The 14817-nt window shown below is 40.6% G+C and overlaps 1 protein-coding gene across 4 annotated transcripts in view; it reads left to right on the forward strand.

Annotated features, from left to right (window-relative positions):
- Positions 1 to 1787: 1787 nt before the first annotated feature.
- LOC113028212 (alpha-N-acetylgalactosaminide alpha-2,6-sialyltransferase 1-like) overlaps positions 1788 to 14817 on the forward strand; it is a 28133-nt gene continuing 15103 nt past the window's right edge. Inside the window, exons 1-8 of one of the 4 annotated variants that reach the window (XM_026178295.1) lie at positions 1788 to 2787; positions 3508 to 3727; positions 3845 to 3953; positions 4802 to 4857; positions 9672 to 10417; positions 10514 to 10706; positions 10967 to 11129; positions 12539 to 12701. In XM_026178295.1, the coding sequence (XP_026034080.1) occupies positions 10323 to 10417; positions 10514 to 10706; positions 10967 to 11129; positions 12539 to 12701 (614 nt within the window). In that variant the 5' untranslated portion in view covers positions 1788 to 2787; positions 3508 to 3727; positions 3845 to 3953; positions 4802 to 4857; positions 9672 to 10322. Of the gene's footprint in view, positions 2788 to 3507; positions 3728 to 3841; positions 3954 to 4801; positions 4858 to 9671; positions 10418 to 10513; positions 10707 to 10966; positions 11130 to 12538; positions 12702 to 14817 lie in introns of all 4 variants that reach the window. The other 3 variants (XM_026178294.1, XM_026178296.1, XM_026178293.1) reach the window with 3 other exon arrangements.

A 14817-nucleotide genomic window follows, 5' to 3' on the forward strand; every position in this document is an offset into this window, starting at 1 on the left:
TTCATTTCTCACACTTTGTGCTTGTTTAGAGTCTATATTGCTGCTGAGCAATATAGAACTCCAGTTAAAAGCTACAGTGTTTGACTTTTTTCTTTCTGGGTTTTTTTTTTTTTTTTTTTTTTTTGTGCTTCCACTGACTGTGCCATTTATTGGGAACAGCAGTCATTATCAGTAAAGATTTTCAGTGGTTAACACGTCTGCCTCGCATGCAAAAGTTCCTCAGGACGTGCGACACCCCCAGCCTCAGCTAGGTGGAGGTGTTGTATCCATCATATAATCTGTCACAAGTCAAAGACACTGATCCATCGATATCTGACAACTCAAAGTGTTTATATCAACAGACGGTTTTGATTTAAGATACTTGATAACAATCTGATGGGTGTTTTGTTTTTGTTTTGTTTTGTTTTTTGTGTGTGTGTGTGTGTGTGTATGACCATCACTGTGTAGTATGTTTTAATTGTTAGCTAATATCTATCTACAATAGAAATGCGACACTTTGTCTTGAAAGCATTGCTAAGCCTGTGGAAATATGCTAAAATGAATTGTTCACACAAATGGGAAGGCTGACACTGACACTACCTCAGAGGATAAATACAGCAGTTGATAACCTTCAAAGCTGGCTCCATGTTACAGATAAACTATTGGGCCCAAAAACTTGATCTGTGGACTTGCCTATAAGCAGCTGATAAATAACTGAGCCAATATAAACACTCCCAAGAGGAGCAGGAGTTGGTGGTCTTGTAGCAAATAAATGATTTAAACTTCCTTTGATGTACATAATTTTGAATTTATATCAAAACAGAAAATAAAATTAATATAAACAGATATTTAATGTTTAATTATGCACTCTGAAATGGATTTGGGTGTAAAACATAGGCTCCATAATTAATCCCAGCAGTTGTTGATGGGGTGCTTATAATTGTAAAACCATAACAATTATAATGCTTCATGTAAGCCAAGATGGGCATGGAAAAGTTAAAGTGGGTGAACTCTGCTAAAGTTAATGTCAACATTTTATTTTGCAACTACAGTTTTGGTGGACAATTTGTCATTTCTAGCAGAAAAGTTTATCAAACAGGAGACTACACTGGTGCTCAGGGTAGTTGTAAAACTATTTACCATCATTTACATTAGCAACATCTATGTTTGTAAGTTGATCTTTAGTCTGTATATTATTCATTTATTTATTAAAAAATTCAAACTTAAAAGTTGCAGGTGCACACTGTAGTTGTTTGTTGTAGGAGGGATTGATGATGGATGGGTTTTCCTTCAAGGTCGGAAAAGTAAAAGTGCTGTAATGGCTTAAATTTGCATTCCTACTAATGGCCAGTAGGGGGGGGGGGCATCTTGACCAGTATCAAAGGGTTGTATAGAATTATTTATACAGAATGTATTTGGCTCGCTTTGTCTATAACCTTAGAAACACTCTCTTAATGAGTTTATGATCTCATTTTATTGGTGGGTTTAGACCCTTTTTGGGGTCTATAGTGCAGATTCAAACACACTTCACGAAACATTAACAAAGAAAAGACTACTTTGTTCTGATAACACAGGGTTATTGACATAAAAAGTGTTGGTTATGTGTAATTTGTTTTTGTTTGGGGTTTTTTGCCCTTTAAAAAAACTCCTGTCCAGTAGCTTTAGCATGTAGAATCATGGTCTGAATGCTTCGTTGTCCCAAACACATTTGCTTTCCCTCGCTGACCCTAATAAATTGAGAACATTTATTAGTATTAAAATTTAGACTAAAATAAAGTTTGTACTCCTATTTATTGTGTTATTACATGAATTTAGGACAGTTCAGTTAGCTTTGCGTCAAAATAACTGGTACAAATTTTTTTTTTACTTTTACTTGAGAAAAGAAGCTGATTCAGTAGTTTTACCGGAGTATTTTTTTTTTAACACTAGTACTTGTACTTCTACTTAAGTACAGAATATCCGTACTGTGGCCACCTCTACAGTCTATCCATCCATCTCATCTCATGTAGTTCGCTCTTGGTTCACCTTCCACTTTAATCCGTGATGCAGACTACTTGGAAGGTGCACACTAAGGTAAGAACACCTTATGTATAAACTGTCGGTAAACCCGGCTTGACTTCATCAGCCTGCACCTTAGGCACACGGGCTCTGTCACAAACCATTTTAGTTTCTCGCTTTGTGCGCTAGGACCGCCGCTGATGCGATTAACGGCACAGACGGGCGGCGAGCCGAGACACAGCACGTTGCAGAGGGCCGTGCATGCCCACCTGACAAGCACGACAGCCTGGGGATATAACAGCAGGGATATTCGGCTCACATGGAGTGAGGGGCGGAACCAGAGGATGTGACGTCCAGCTCGGAGAGGAGATTGTACCATACCATCTCGTAAACGCTGCTCGTTAACGTTGATGTTTGGTGGGGATTACTGCAAGCAGCGGGATGGCCGATTGAGCGCATACGGTGGGTTAAAGTGAACGGAAAGCGGAACAGCAGCATTTAAGAGTCACAACACGGGGGCAAGGCACGCCTACAATGGATATAACCTTTGTATTATTTGCTATTATTTCTACGCTTCTCGCCATTGTGGTCGCAACGTCGCTTTTTAACGGCTCTTCGCCTGCAGCAGACTTTGCAAATGCGCGGAGTTATTTCGGACACAGAGATGGTGTGACCGGAGGATTAGATCAATCCGGGCCGAAACAGAATGGCCATCTACCCGATAAGAAAAAGAAGAAGGAGGCGGACGACTGGTGCGAAATCAGCGGGAGCTCACACGATCACTGGGATGTAGTGAAATCTGTGCTTTCTGTAAGTAGCCTGTCTGTAATCCGCCTGTCATTTAGTGTAAACACAGAGGTCTGCGTAGATCTCCCACAATCTGTTTCACAACTATCCCGCCCACTGAGAGACTCAAACCCAAGTATAGAAGCTCAGAAAAACATTTAGATCCTTATTTCTATGATTCTCGATTTAAAATGACCGTAAACTTAAAGGTTGTGTAAAAAATGCACTAATTCTGATGTATTAGTGTTTACAACGTTACATGTGAATACAATATCAGTACTGATGCATTAACGTGAAATCAGAATTTTAAGGTTGTAGCTTTTCCTCACAAAGATGTTTCACCTTCTTTGTAGACAGCTGCGTATGTCAGCTGATTGGACAGTATTCAGTATAAATTTTGATAAAATGCTTACTTGGAGCCAAAGTTGAATCTCAAATGTGAATAATAAAGGTTTCTCTTATCATAGTAGGTGTATCATTCCTGATAGTTTTTGGCAATAATTCAAAAATAAGAGATGATTTGATCAGTCAAGAAAATGAGAAGTATAAACTGTACCTAGTGGTAGTTGTTTTTTAACTTAATAAAAAAAACAACTACCACTAGGCCCCTCATTTTGGGTCTGTGTGGGAAATCCAGGATATGCTTACTGAGTGTGTAAATTCATCAGTGACATCACTGTCTGTGAGGAAAACATTGAAAAGTATGGTATGATTCTCCTCATTTATCCCTTAATTATCTAACAGGAGGAAGCACACTCCCACCCTCAATCTGAAGAACTGGAAACCCTGGCTGATTGGTCCAGGCCTGGATCTAGGAATACAATCTTAGAGGCAGAGTCATCATCCAATGCTTCATCAGGGACAGGCCGAAGGTCGCTCATTGGGCTTTCTGATACAGAGCTCCTAAAGTGTGCTTTTTCTTACCCCCAAACTGAAGGAGCATCAGAGAGAGCTGGGATGAATGGTATGCACTTTTACTCACTTGGAAAGAGAAAAATATTTTAGATTTCCTTTTTTGTTTTTGCCTTTGTTTGTTTGTTTGTTTGTTTGTTTTTAATCAAAATTTGATCTGTTTCAGCAGAAAAGGTGGAATCAAATGCAAATAATTCCTTGAAGTACGTCCCAGGAAAGGCACGATCCCACCACTTGGAAAAGATGATGACCAAAGAGGAGCTGGAGGAGGAGCAGAGGTCAGTGAAAACTACAAATATGAAAACCAGTTTCAAGGCTCAGCCTATAGAAAAAGGCAATTTATTAATCAGCAACAAGCAATTATTATTCTCCAAAACTGTCCATCATGATACTTACCTGTACACAACCTGGTGACCAGAAATCTTTTTTATTAAAGGTTCCGTGCAGAACTTTTGATTGATTTAACTGCAGTCTTTAACATGGCATAGCTAGCACTGGTTTGAAGCTGACCACCCCAGCATGCTTGAAGGTGTTGTTCGGAAACACAATCCAAAGCCACATCCATTTTTTGTGTTTTGCCTGTATGTGGAATCTATGTCTTTTAAACAGAAATCAGGCTGTTAGAGCGTTTAAAGGTTCACGTTTAGTGGCTTGCACTTTATTCTTAAAGCATCATAAAATGTTTTCTTATGGCAAATAAACTTATAAAAAACATCTATTTATAACATTGCAAATTAAAATCTCAGAACTGGATGTCATCACTCCTTAGTTTAACATTTGTAACTCTAAAAACAATCTTAACTAAATGTGTGTTTTTCATCTATTTTGCTTTTTCAGCACCCTCCTCCCTCTAACCTTATCTACGCTGCCTCACGTGTGGTTGTGTTTCTTTAGACTGACACTCTGAGCCTTCCATCTTTAGCTCCTGTATCACTGCACAGCTTTAGGCTAGACTGAGTAAGGCGAGATTGAGTCTTTGCCAGGCATTAGCTGATGGATGAATGGCACTCAACTTAAAAAAAAAAAAAAAAAAAACATTTAAAGTTTTTTTTTGTTTTTGTTTTTTTAGCACTGCTGGGTGAAAAATAATAGTTTTTTTCTGCATGCCCTGCTCTTATCATTGCAGGATATACTTCACCACAAACTTTAACTGTCTGTAATCCTGAAAAAGGAGCAAACTGGGTAAAGTATGACTCATTGTCACCTGCTTGTCCCAGAAGAGTCACTTTCTGGCCATTGCATGAAAACTACTTCAAACTTGACCTCAGCAGTGTTTTCTGACTTTAAGCTTCATTGGCCATTAAGCGACTGATGTAACTGTGGAGCGTTGCTTACCCGATCACACTCTCACTCCTCCTGCTGCCCCTTTATTCCACATTAGACGTGTGATCCTCAGGTGTCACAACAGGTGTTGATTGTATCTCCAGTGTTTGATCCTTCCAGGAATTTCCTCTCCTCTGCCACACGGTGGAGTCAGTGTGATGTAACACAAGGACCTGTGGAGACAAGCAACCCCAGTCATCTCATAAAATATTCAGGAATCAATTATAAGTGATTAAATATTAGACAGTCTGAACTGATACAAAGTCACATTGATGCTGGTAATGTCGTTTTTATTGAAACAATTTTCTACAAGATATGACATTCAATGTCTTTGTGTTTATAACTTTTACCTGTTAGAAGTTCACAATTATTTCTGCTGTTCCCTCCTTTCTCTTAGTTGCAGTAGTAGTATAACATTTGCAGTAAAAATGTTGATGCCTATAGCTCACATATGCTGGTCCAAGTCAGTTGATGAGTTTGTAGCCTTATAGGTTTTTGTTGTGGTTTCTTTTATCTCTAAGCAAATTTCTGCAGAGCCAAAATTCATGACTGCAAACCATGGGAGGATGTTCAGTCTGCCTACATATGTCTAGGTTGGGAGCAACAACAAAAGGAAACAGGAAGAAGGTGCCATGTTCTGGCCTAGTGAAAACTGAGAATTTACATTCATTTGACAACTATTGCTAGCCTGCACTGACTGTTTGTGTATTCTGCACATGGTACCACTGCTGCATCCCAGAATGCAAAGCATATGGGATGACTGGGGGAAGGTAAAAATCTCAGATTTGCAAATTATATGGTAGCTGGATTGGATTGAGGTCAGATCATGTTCTCACCATAAACAAACTGCTCTGGAGATTGTTTGGAGCTGAACAGAGACCCCTATTTCCAGAGGCTCTTGTTACAGTTGTTTTATTCTTCACTCTAGTCAGATTGCTAAAACTAATCAAAAAATTAAACTGACTTAAAAACTGCAGTTGAGAACACCCTACAAAGTTTTTGCGCTCTTCACTATATTAGAATTGCTACAAACTTTCTGCAGAATCATAAATAAGATTAAACAACCCTGCAAACTATTGATAATTTGGCTTTAATGACTTTTTAGTCCTTCCATCTGGTAAATATTTAAGGACCCAGTCCCACAGACCGATCAACAACCGTCTGGTAACAAATGGTCACTATAGGAAAAGTGCCCTGACTGATTCTGAAGTGGTGACTAGAGGTTGCTTGCTCTTGGTTTATGAAATTGGTCATAGAAAATGTTTATGGTTCAGCAAGCAGATTGCTTTGGGCACTCATAGTTTGCATGAAAGATGCCGACTTGTCTGCAAACACTTGCTCACTACTCACACTCAAAGAAATGCAACACCTGAAAAGAAGAAAAGAAAGAAAAAGCACTTTTTAAAACATGTTTTCAGATCAGCTCACCACAACTTGCCTCGACTCGGATCAGTTGGTTTTCCATTACAATTGAGTACCACATAATGTGCATGGTGGTCGCTATAACAAAGGTGGACGTTGAGGCAATGATATATCTGCTGCACTGGATTATAAGGCGTACTGTCAATTTTTGAGAAAATAAAAAGGATTTTAAGTGCGCCTTATAGTCCGAAAAATATGGTGCCTCATTCCCGGGTTTCAAAAATGCCAATTCTGATTTTCGCTCTCATGACTCATCAAGTGACACCACTGACCAGTCAATCAGCGGCATGCAGTCTGATGACTTCACATTTTACTACTTGATCAGATCGCTTGCAACCCCTGCTGAGCAGGTACTATTTTAGTACTGGTGTTGGCCAGAGGGGCCGATGGCGCGATATGGCAGCCTCACTTCTGTCAGTCTGCCCCAGGGCAGCTGTGGCTACAACCGTAGCTTGCCTCTACCAGTGTGTGAATGCGAGAGTGAATGAATAGTGGCATTGTAAAGCGCGTTGGGTGCCTTGAAAAGCGCTATATAAATCCAATCCATTATTATTATTATTATTATTATTACCTAGTGCCATGTGCTGTGATGTAATGAAAATTCCTGAAAATCATGGCTAGTTGAACCAAGTAGGTAGTAATGGAAAAGGGGCTAATTACTTCATTTCCATGAATTCCTTCCATACTACATGGCGCCCCTTGTGGCAGATCTGTTTGCAACGCGCTCTGAGTTCTACGCTCGCTTCGACACCCTCAACATCAACTATCACAGAGGGATTCTACCAGTGGAGGCAGCACAGAGCTCTTCACTCACTGACATCGACTGAGTTTTATACAAGGTTCTGAGGAGGACTAACCCCTGAAAAGCAGCCAGCTCTGACAATGTCCCCGGCTGTGCTTTGAGGGTCTGCTCTTCAGAGCTGTGGTGTTTACAGACATTATCAATTTGCCCACATGCTTCAAGTCCACCACCATAGTGCCCCTCCCCAAGAAAAAAAACCATAACCTGTTTGAATGACTATTGCCCCATCACACTCACTTCAATTGTAATCTGTTAATCAGGGGTCCTCAATTCCAGGCCTCAAGGGCCGGTGTGCTGCAGTTTTTAGATGTGTCCGTGATCCAACACAGCTGATTCAAATTGCTAAATTACCTCCTCAACATGTCTTGCCGTTCTCCAGAGGCAAGAGACCCAGGGTGAGATCTAAAACCTGCAGGACACCGGCCCTCGAGGCCTGGAGTTGGGGACCCCTGCTGTTAATGTTGCCATCCACACAGCCCTGTCACACCTCGAAAATAAGGATACCTGTGTTCGAATGCAGTTTATAGACTACAGTTCAGCATTCAACACCGTCATCCCAAACAGACTGGTGGGGAAGCTGTCTACTCTTGGCCTAACACTACCCCCCCTCTGTTGCTGGGTCCTGGACTTCCTCAAAGGCAGACCTCAGTTAGTCCACTCCTGTACACCCTCTTCACCTATGACTACGTCCACTCCAAGAGCAAGACCTCCTCCATTAAGTTTGCTGATGACACAACCATCGTCAGGCTGATCACTGGTGAAGAGGAGACTACTTACAGGGAAGAGGTGGCCTAGCTGGCGTCCTGGTGCCTGGAAAATAATCTCTCCTTAAATGCTGAGAAGACTTAGGAGATTATTTTTGACCCAAGGCTGAGGAGAGACCAGCACGCTGCACTACACATCAACAAGACTCGGGTGGAGAGGGTGAAGACCTTCAAATTCCTCTGCACCCTCATCAGTGAGGATATCACCTGGACCCATAACACACGGCAGATCACCAAGAAGGCTCAACAACAACTCTTCTTCCTAAGGAAGCTGAGAAAGTTTGAATTAAACTCCAAACTTCTCAGCAACTTTTACAGGTGCACAGTGGAGAGTATCCTGACAAACTCCATCATAGTGTGGTATGGGAACAGCACCACTCAGGACAGAAAGGCTCTCCAGTGTGTTATTAAAACAGCACAACTCATCTGTGGAGTACCTCACCCACCACTACAGGACATTTACAACACTCATTTCAGGAAAAGGGCACACATGTCAAGGACCGCACCCACCCACAGCACACAGTGTTAACACTCCTGCCATCTGGCAGACGCTACAGGACTGTGAAAACAAGGACAACCAGAATAAACAACAGTTTCTATCCACAGGCCATCAGGCTACTGTCAAACTTTAATTATCCATAAATGTAAATTTGCCATTTTTTTACATTTATATTAACCTGTAGATTTGGAGTTTTTGTACATATCTTTACATATACACCTTAATATTGCATACTCTGTATATATTATCACTGTGATTGTGTTCCAACTACTTGTACTTTAAATTCTGATTACACCCACCCATAAGCTACATAAGTTACAAGTGCTACAAAGCCCCGTATTACTTATTTATGACTTTCTTTTAGTTGTGTGAAGGGAACCTGCAATGTATGAATGTATGAGTTTTATTGCTCTGCATAACCATTTGTGTTTTGCGGTACACATGGCAATAAACTTATTGAATTTTGAATACTATTGCAACATGAGGCCTAGCATTGTTGTGGACCAGCTGGAACCCCACATCTACTGTATATGTGTAGGATCCTACAATGTGTCCAAGAACTTCATCCCAATACCTAACGGTAGTCAGGGTAACGTTATCTAGTCTACAAAGGTCCATGCCTCCCTGCATGGATATGCCTTCCCAGACCATAACTGACCCATCCTCAAGTCACACATGGTGAATGATGTTACAGGCAACATGTTGTTTTCTTAAGCTTCTCCAGACCCACAGTGTGAACCTCCTTTCATTTGTGAAAAGCAAAGGGCAGCGGTGGTGGACCTGCCAATTCGAGTATTCTGTGGCAAATGCCAGTTGGGCTCCACATTGCTCAGGCCACCCTCATGAAGCATGTTTCTGATTGTTTGGTCAAAGACAGTCACACCAGTGGCTTGCCGATTTTTTGGGTTCTGGGAATGCTTATACTGTTCCTGCATCCACAACGGAGCAGATACAGGTCCTACTGATGGGTTAATAACTTTCTACGGCCCTGTCCAGCTCTCATAGAGTCAATCGTCAGTGGCCTCCACCTGTAAAACCATTCCTGTTTTGAGTGTTGTGTGTTTTTGTTATTTGAGTATATTATTGAACTAAATAGTGTAAATAAAGTCTTTGAAAGTAATCCAACATGTCCAGGATTGTTTGCATTTTTCACCTTTCAGTATTTCTTTTGTTCTTTTCTTCCCAGGGTGCAGCATGAGCAACTGACTGCAATCTTTCAGCTACTGAAAGAGAACAAGGAGACTTTTGGGGAGGTGTCAGAGGGAGACATAGAGGAGCAGCTCCGACTCTACTCCATCTGAGAGCCCTGTCGTGTCATAGATGCTCACTACAACCGTTTATTCTTAAAAACTACTAAAAAACTTCTCCAGTACACCAAATGAACTTTTTTGCAGTATTCAACGTGGCTGGACAGTGCTCTCCCAATTTTCTGATTTATTGTGTTTTACTGCTTGGATTTTGTTGTTCTGACCACCTGTCATCCACACGAAGGGAAAACCAAACTAGACTGGATCAATTCTCACACTGAGCAGGTTAATATATGAATGAATCCTAAAAGAAATTAAAGGAATGCTGTTTATTTTACTTTTAAAATATATTGCAGATATAAGTGATATAAACTCTGAGTTATGTTTGTTTCTGAAGTTGGTTGTCTAATAAAACACATTGTTGCTAATATCTGTGTGTGTGGCTTTGTGTGTCTGAATACATTTGTTTGCTTATCTGTCTGCAAGCTGTGGTGTAGCCCAGCCCATTCCCATCAGTGAGAGCGTGTCAGATTTAGAAGGAAGTGCATACATGTGTGTTTAATTGAACAGAAAGCCTTCACTTGACAGCGATGGCATCCCAAATCTCCAGGATATTTTTATTGCTCCTTGTAATGACAGTTAGTTTTGTGGTTTTCATTCTATCCCAGGAATCTTTATCAAAAAGGTAATTTTTTTTTCATATCTATCTATGTATATCTATGTATTAATTTGCTAATTCTGAACTTTTTTGCTCCCTTTTGTCCTGTTGCTGTTGTTGCAGTTGGACAATTTTCTCAGGAAAACATGAACTCGGATGGGAAAACTTTTCGTTTAATATTAACCTCTGGGGACAGAAAGAAAAAACAGCTGTGGCTGAGACTCCAATGCCTCTCCTCTACAGAGGAAATTTCACAAAGGCTCCTCAGTGGGATTTTGATGATGTCTATAACCAGGATGCCCCACCTAGACCAACAGTAAGCATGCTAAGACACAATATGACAGAAACAGGACAAATGTAGTAATTAATTTGATGGCTGTGGGCAGGCAACGCTTGTGCTCAGCCATGCAGTCAGTCTGCTTTCACTTAATGGTTTCACTCCTTTAATTAAAATACATAATTCTTAATTATTCATCAAATTTCTGTAACTGTTGTGTTTGTTGTTTCCTCGGGGTATAAAGCTTTCACAAAATCATTTTAACTAATTTCATGATTTAATATTTCTGTTATTATCAGACATGTGCCCAATCACTGCGAAACTCTAAGGATGAGAACTTCAAGAAGGCTTTTCTTCCCAACATACGTTTGTTTCTGCACAAGGACAACATTAATATGAGCGAGTGGAATCGCCTTTCACATTTTAACAATCCTTTTGGGTTTATGGAGTACAAATATGATGGTAGGTGTTTGTGAAACTGATGCCAGATTAAATATCAGTATATATGTGAGCTTGATCAGCAACTAAGTAATAGATTTTTTGTTATTTAATTTCTCCTTCCAGTTTCTGACTCCTGATATTATAATAAAGACAGACACTGTTGGTGTTAAAAAATATATATTATGGCACCTTTAAGCAGTGTTTTTTGTGTCATCTACAGTTTTCTGTAGTAAAAAGTTCCTGGTGAATCAGGTCAAAGCTCACCAAGGATTAATTAAATGATGAGTTAAAGAAAGTGAAGTTTGAACTTGTATTAAGACACATGAAATTATTCATACAACACTAAATTAAGATACACTCCAAGCCAGTGTTGGTCAAGTTACTTGAAAAAAGTAATCAGTAACTAATTACAGATTACACTCCCCCCAAAAGTAATCCCATTACTTTACTGATTACTTATTTTCAAAAGTAATTAGTTACTTAGTTACTTTTTAAAAGCACGATTTACAACCTGAATAGGTGATAAAGCGATAGATCTTTCAGCCCGATTCTACTTTTTCTGCATAATCCATCATATAAAATGTAATCAAATGGAAAAGTCTCTTTTTAAAACTTGTTTTATTAGTTTTAATCTTTTAACTTTATGCATCAAGCAAAAATTTAATTATATGCAACATTCTCTGACTGGAAGAAATTTGTTTAACATTTAAACCTATTTTCTGCAACACTCCATCTTGATTTCCAGGTTAAGTACTTATGCTGTGAGAGGAATTATATTGAACTGGTTAAGTTCCTTAGATAATACTTTTCAATTTGTGCAGTATTTAGGTAACTCATCTGAAAGAATGAAAATAGAATGTGGGGTCCTTCAAGGTTCTGTTTTGGGAACAAAACTTTTTTATATATAAACGACATTTGCAGATGACACAATTTTTTATTGTTCTAGAGAAAAGTTGAAAGAATTGGCTAAAATTATGGTTATTGAAAAGTAAAAACTAAAAAAATGGTTTGATGTAAATAAGTTATCGTTGAATTTGGCAAAGACAAAGTTTATGATGTTTGGAAATCATGTAAAGGAGGAAGAGGTAGTATCATCTATAGATGGAGTATTGATCGAAAGAGTTACAGAATTCCATTTTCTGGGTGTAATAGTGGATGACAAGTTAACATGAAAATCTCATATTGAACATGTTTAAAAAAAGATGGCCAAAAGTATATATATACTGGGTAATGCGATATATATATTAGATTACAAGGCAATGCAAATATTAGATTTTTCATTATTTTTACCCTGAGTTATTGTGTCGAAGAATGGGGGAATACATATGCGAATAATATAAAACCATTATACTTATTACAGAAGAGAGTGCTATGAATTATGCATGATGTTAAATGTATGTCTGTACTCATGTCTTTCTTTTCGTTTGCAGAAGTGATGGCTTCAGTGAAGCTGATTCCAAAGCCAAAAGAGCCACTGCTCCTCCCAAAACCAGGTGCCGATGGCTGTATTCACTGTGCTGTGGTGGGTACTGCAGGAATTTTGAACGGCTCAAAAGTGGGTGCAGAGATCGATGCACATGATTACGTTTTTCGGTACGTAAGAGGTACAAAACAAACCTGTTGTTAATGTTCTTTAAACTGAAGGGAATTATAAGGGTCAAATGTCTCAAAATCACATTGCAGCTGGTGCAGCGCACAGCAATCACTTAGATTTGATGTAATCTCTAGGGACACACAACATTCAAAAATCCAGAAATATATACCTAGTATATATCAAGTGTGTATTTCTATAATATGTGTTGTCAAAGGAGCTTGCAAAGAAAAGCGTCTGGACTTCTTTAAGTTGCTTGAAGACGTTTCACCTCTCATCCGAGAAGCTTCTTCAGTTCTAAGGTCAAATGGTGGAGAGTCCCAGATATAAACCTAGTGGGAGTAACCCCCCACAGAGGGACAAAATGACCCCCTGATGATCCTCTAATCGCCTGAGCCAAGGTGTGAAACTGGGCGTGGGTCCAAATCAGCCAGAGTTTCGGGTGAGTTCATTGTGAAACCTGGCCCCACCTTATCATGCGAATTCCTGAGGTCAGATGGCCCAGGATGTGAGTGGGCGTTAAGGCGTCTGGGAAGGGATCTCAAAACTGGATTATAGATGGCAGAGTTGGTGTCGTAAACCACCGCCTCTGTTCAAAGATGGTCGCTCACAGTGGACATAGATGGCTTCTTTCACTCCTCTTTCAAACCATCTGTCCTCTCTGTCCAAAATGTGAACATTGGCATCCTCGAAAGAGTGTCCTTTATCCTTAAGATGCAGATGGACTGCTGAGTCTTGTCCTGTGGAGGTGGCTCTTCTGTGTTGTGCCATGCGCTTGTGAAGTGGCTGTTTGGTCTCTCCAATGTAGAGGTCTGAGCATTCCTCGCTGCACTGTACAGCATACACCACATTGTTAAGTTTGTGTCTTGGCGTTTTGTCTTTCGGGTGAACCAGTTTTTGTCTGAGCGTGTTGCTGGGTCTGAAATGCACCGGGATGTCATGCTTGGAGAAAACTCTCCTGAGTTTCTCTGATACACCGGCTACATAGGGGATGACAATGTTGTTGCGTCTGTCCTTCTTATCCTCCCTCGCTGGTGTCTGGTCTTCTTTTCTGTGCCTCTTTGCTGACTTTAAGAACGCCCATTTAGGATAGCCGCACGTTTTGAGTGCTTCCTTTACATGTGTGTGTTCCTTCTTTTTCCCTTCAGGCTTAGAGGGAACATGTTCTGCCCGGTGGTGTAGGGTCCTAATTACTCCAAGTTTGTGTTCCAAAGGGTGATGGGAGTCAAAGAGGAGGTACTGGTCCGTGTGTGTGGGCTTCCGGTAAACTTCGATGTTGAGTTTGCCGTTCTCTTCAATGTGCACGGCGCAGTCCAGGAACGGCAAACAGTTGTCCTTTGTGTCTTCCCTGGTGAACTTGATGTTTTTATCCACAGCGTTAATGTGCGCAGTGAAGGATTCCACTTCTTGTGTCTTGATTTTGACCCAGGTGTCGTCCACATATCTGTACCAGTGGCTGGGTACTCTTCCTTTGAAAGAGCCAAGAGCCTTCCTTTCCACTTCCTCCATGTAAAGGTTGGCTACAATAGGTGACACGGGGGAGCCCATGGCACAGCCATGTTTTTGTCTGTAGAAGCCTTCGTTGTACTTGAAATATGTAGGGGTGAGGCAGAGGTCTAACAGTGTGCAGATCTGATCGGGTGTGAAGTTGGTCCTGTCCTCCAAGGAGCTGTCTTCTTGTAGTCGTTTTCTGACAGTCTCCACGGCCTCAGTGGTGGGTATGCAAGTGAAAAGAGAGACTACATCAAAGGACACCATGGTTTCATCTGGATCCAGGGTAAGTTTCTGGACCTTGTCGGTGAAGTCGGTGGAGTTCTTGATGTGGTGTGGGGTGTTCCCCACGAGAGGCGCAAGGATGGTAGCAAGGTGTTTAGCAATGTTGTAAGTGGCTGAGTTTATGCTACTGACTATGGGTCTGAGTGGAACAGCTTCCTTGTGGATCTTAGGTGAGGTGAGGAGAGTAGTGATCTTTGAGCACAGGAAGCAGGTACACACACTAACGGAAAGGGAGGCTCAGAGCATCCATGTTGTACACTACTCTCCTCAGTGACAACAATACCTACGAAGCCCTGAAGCGAGACCCCACAAGCAGCTACAAAAAGAAAGTTATAGCTTGCC

The sequence above is a fragment of the Astatotilapia calliptera genome, chromosome 8 (genome assembly GCF_900246225.1).
Source record: "Astatotilapia calliptera chromosome 8, fAstCal1.2, whole genome shotgun sequence".
NCBI lineage: Eukaryota > Metazoa > Chordata > Actinopteri > Cichliformes > Cichlidae > Astatotilapia > Astatotilapia calliptera.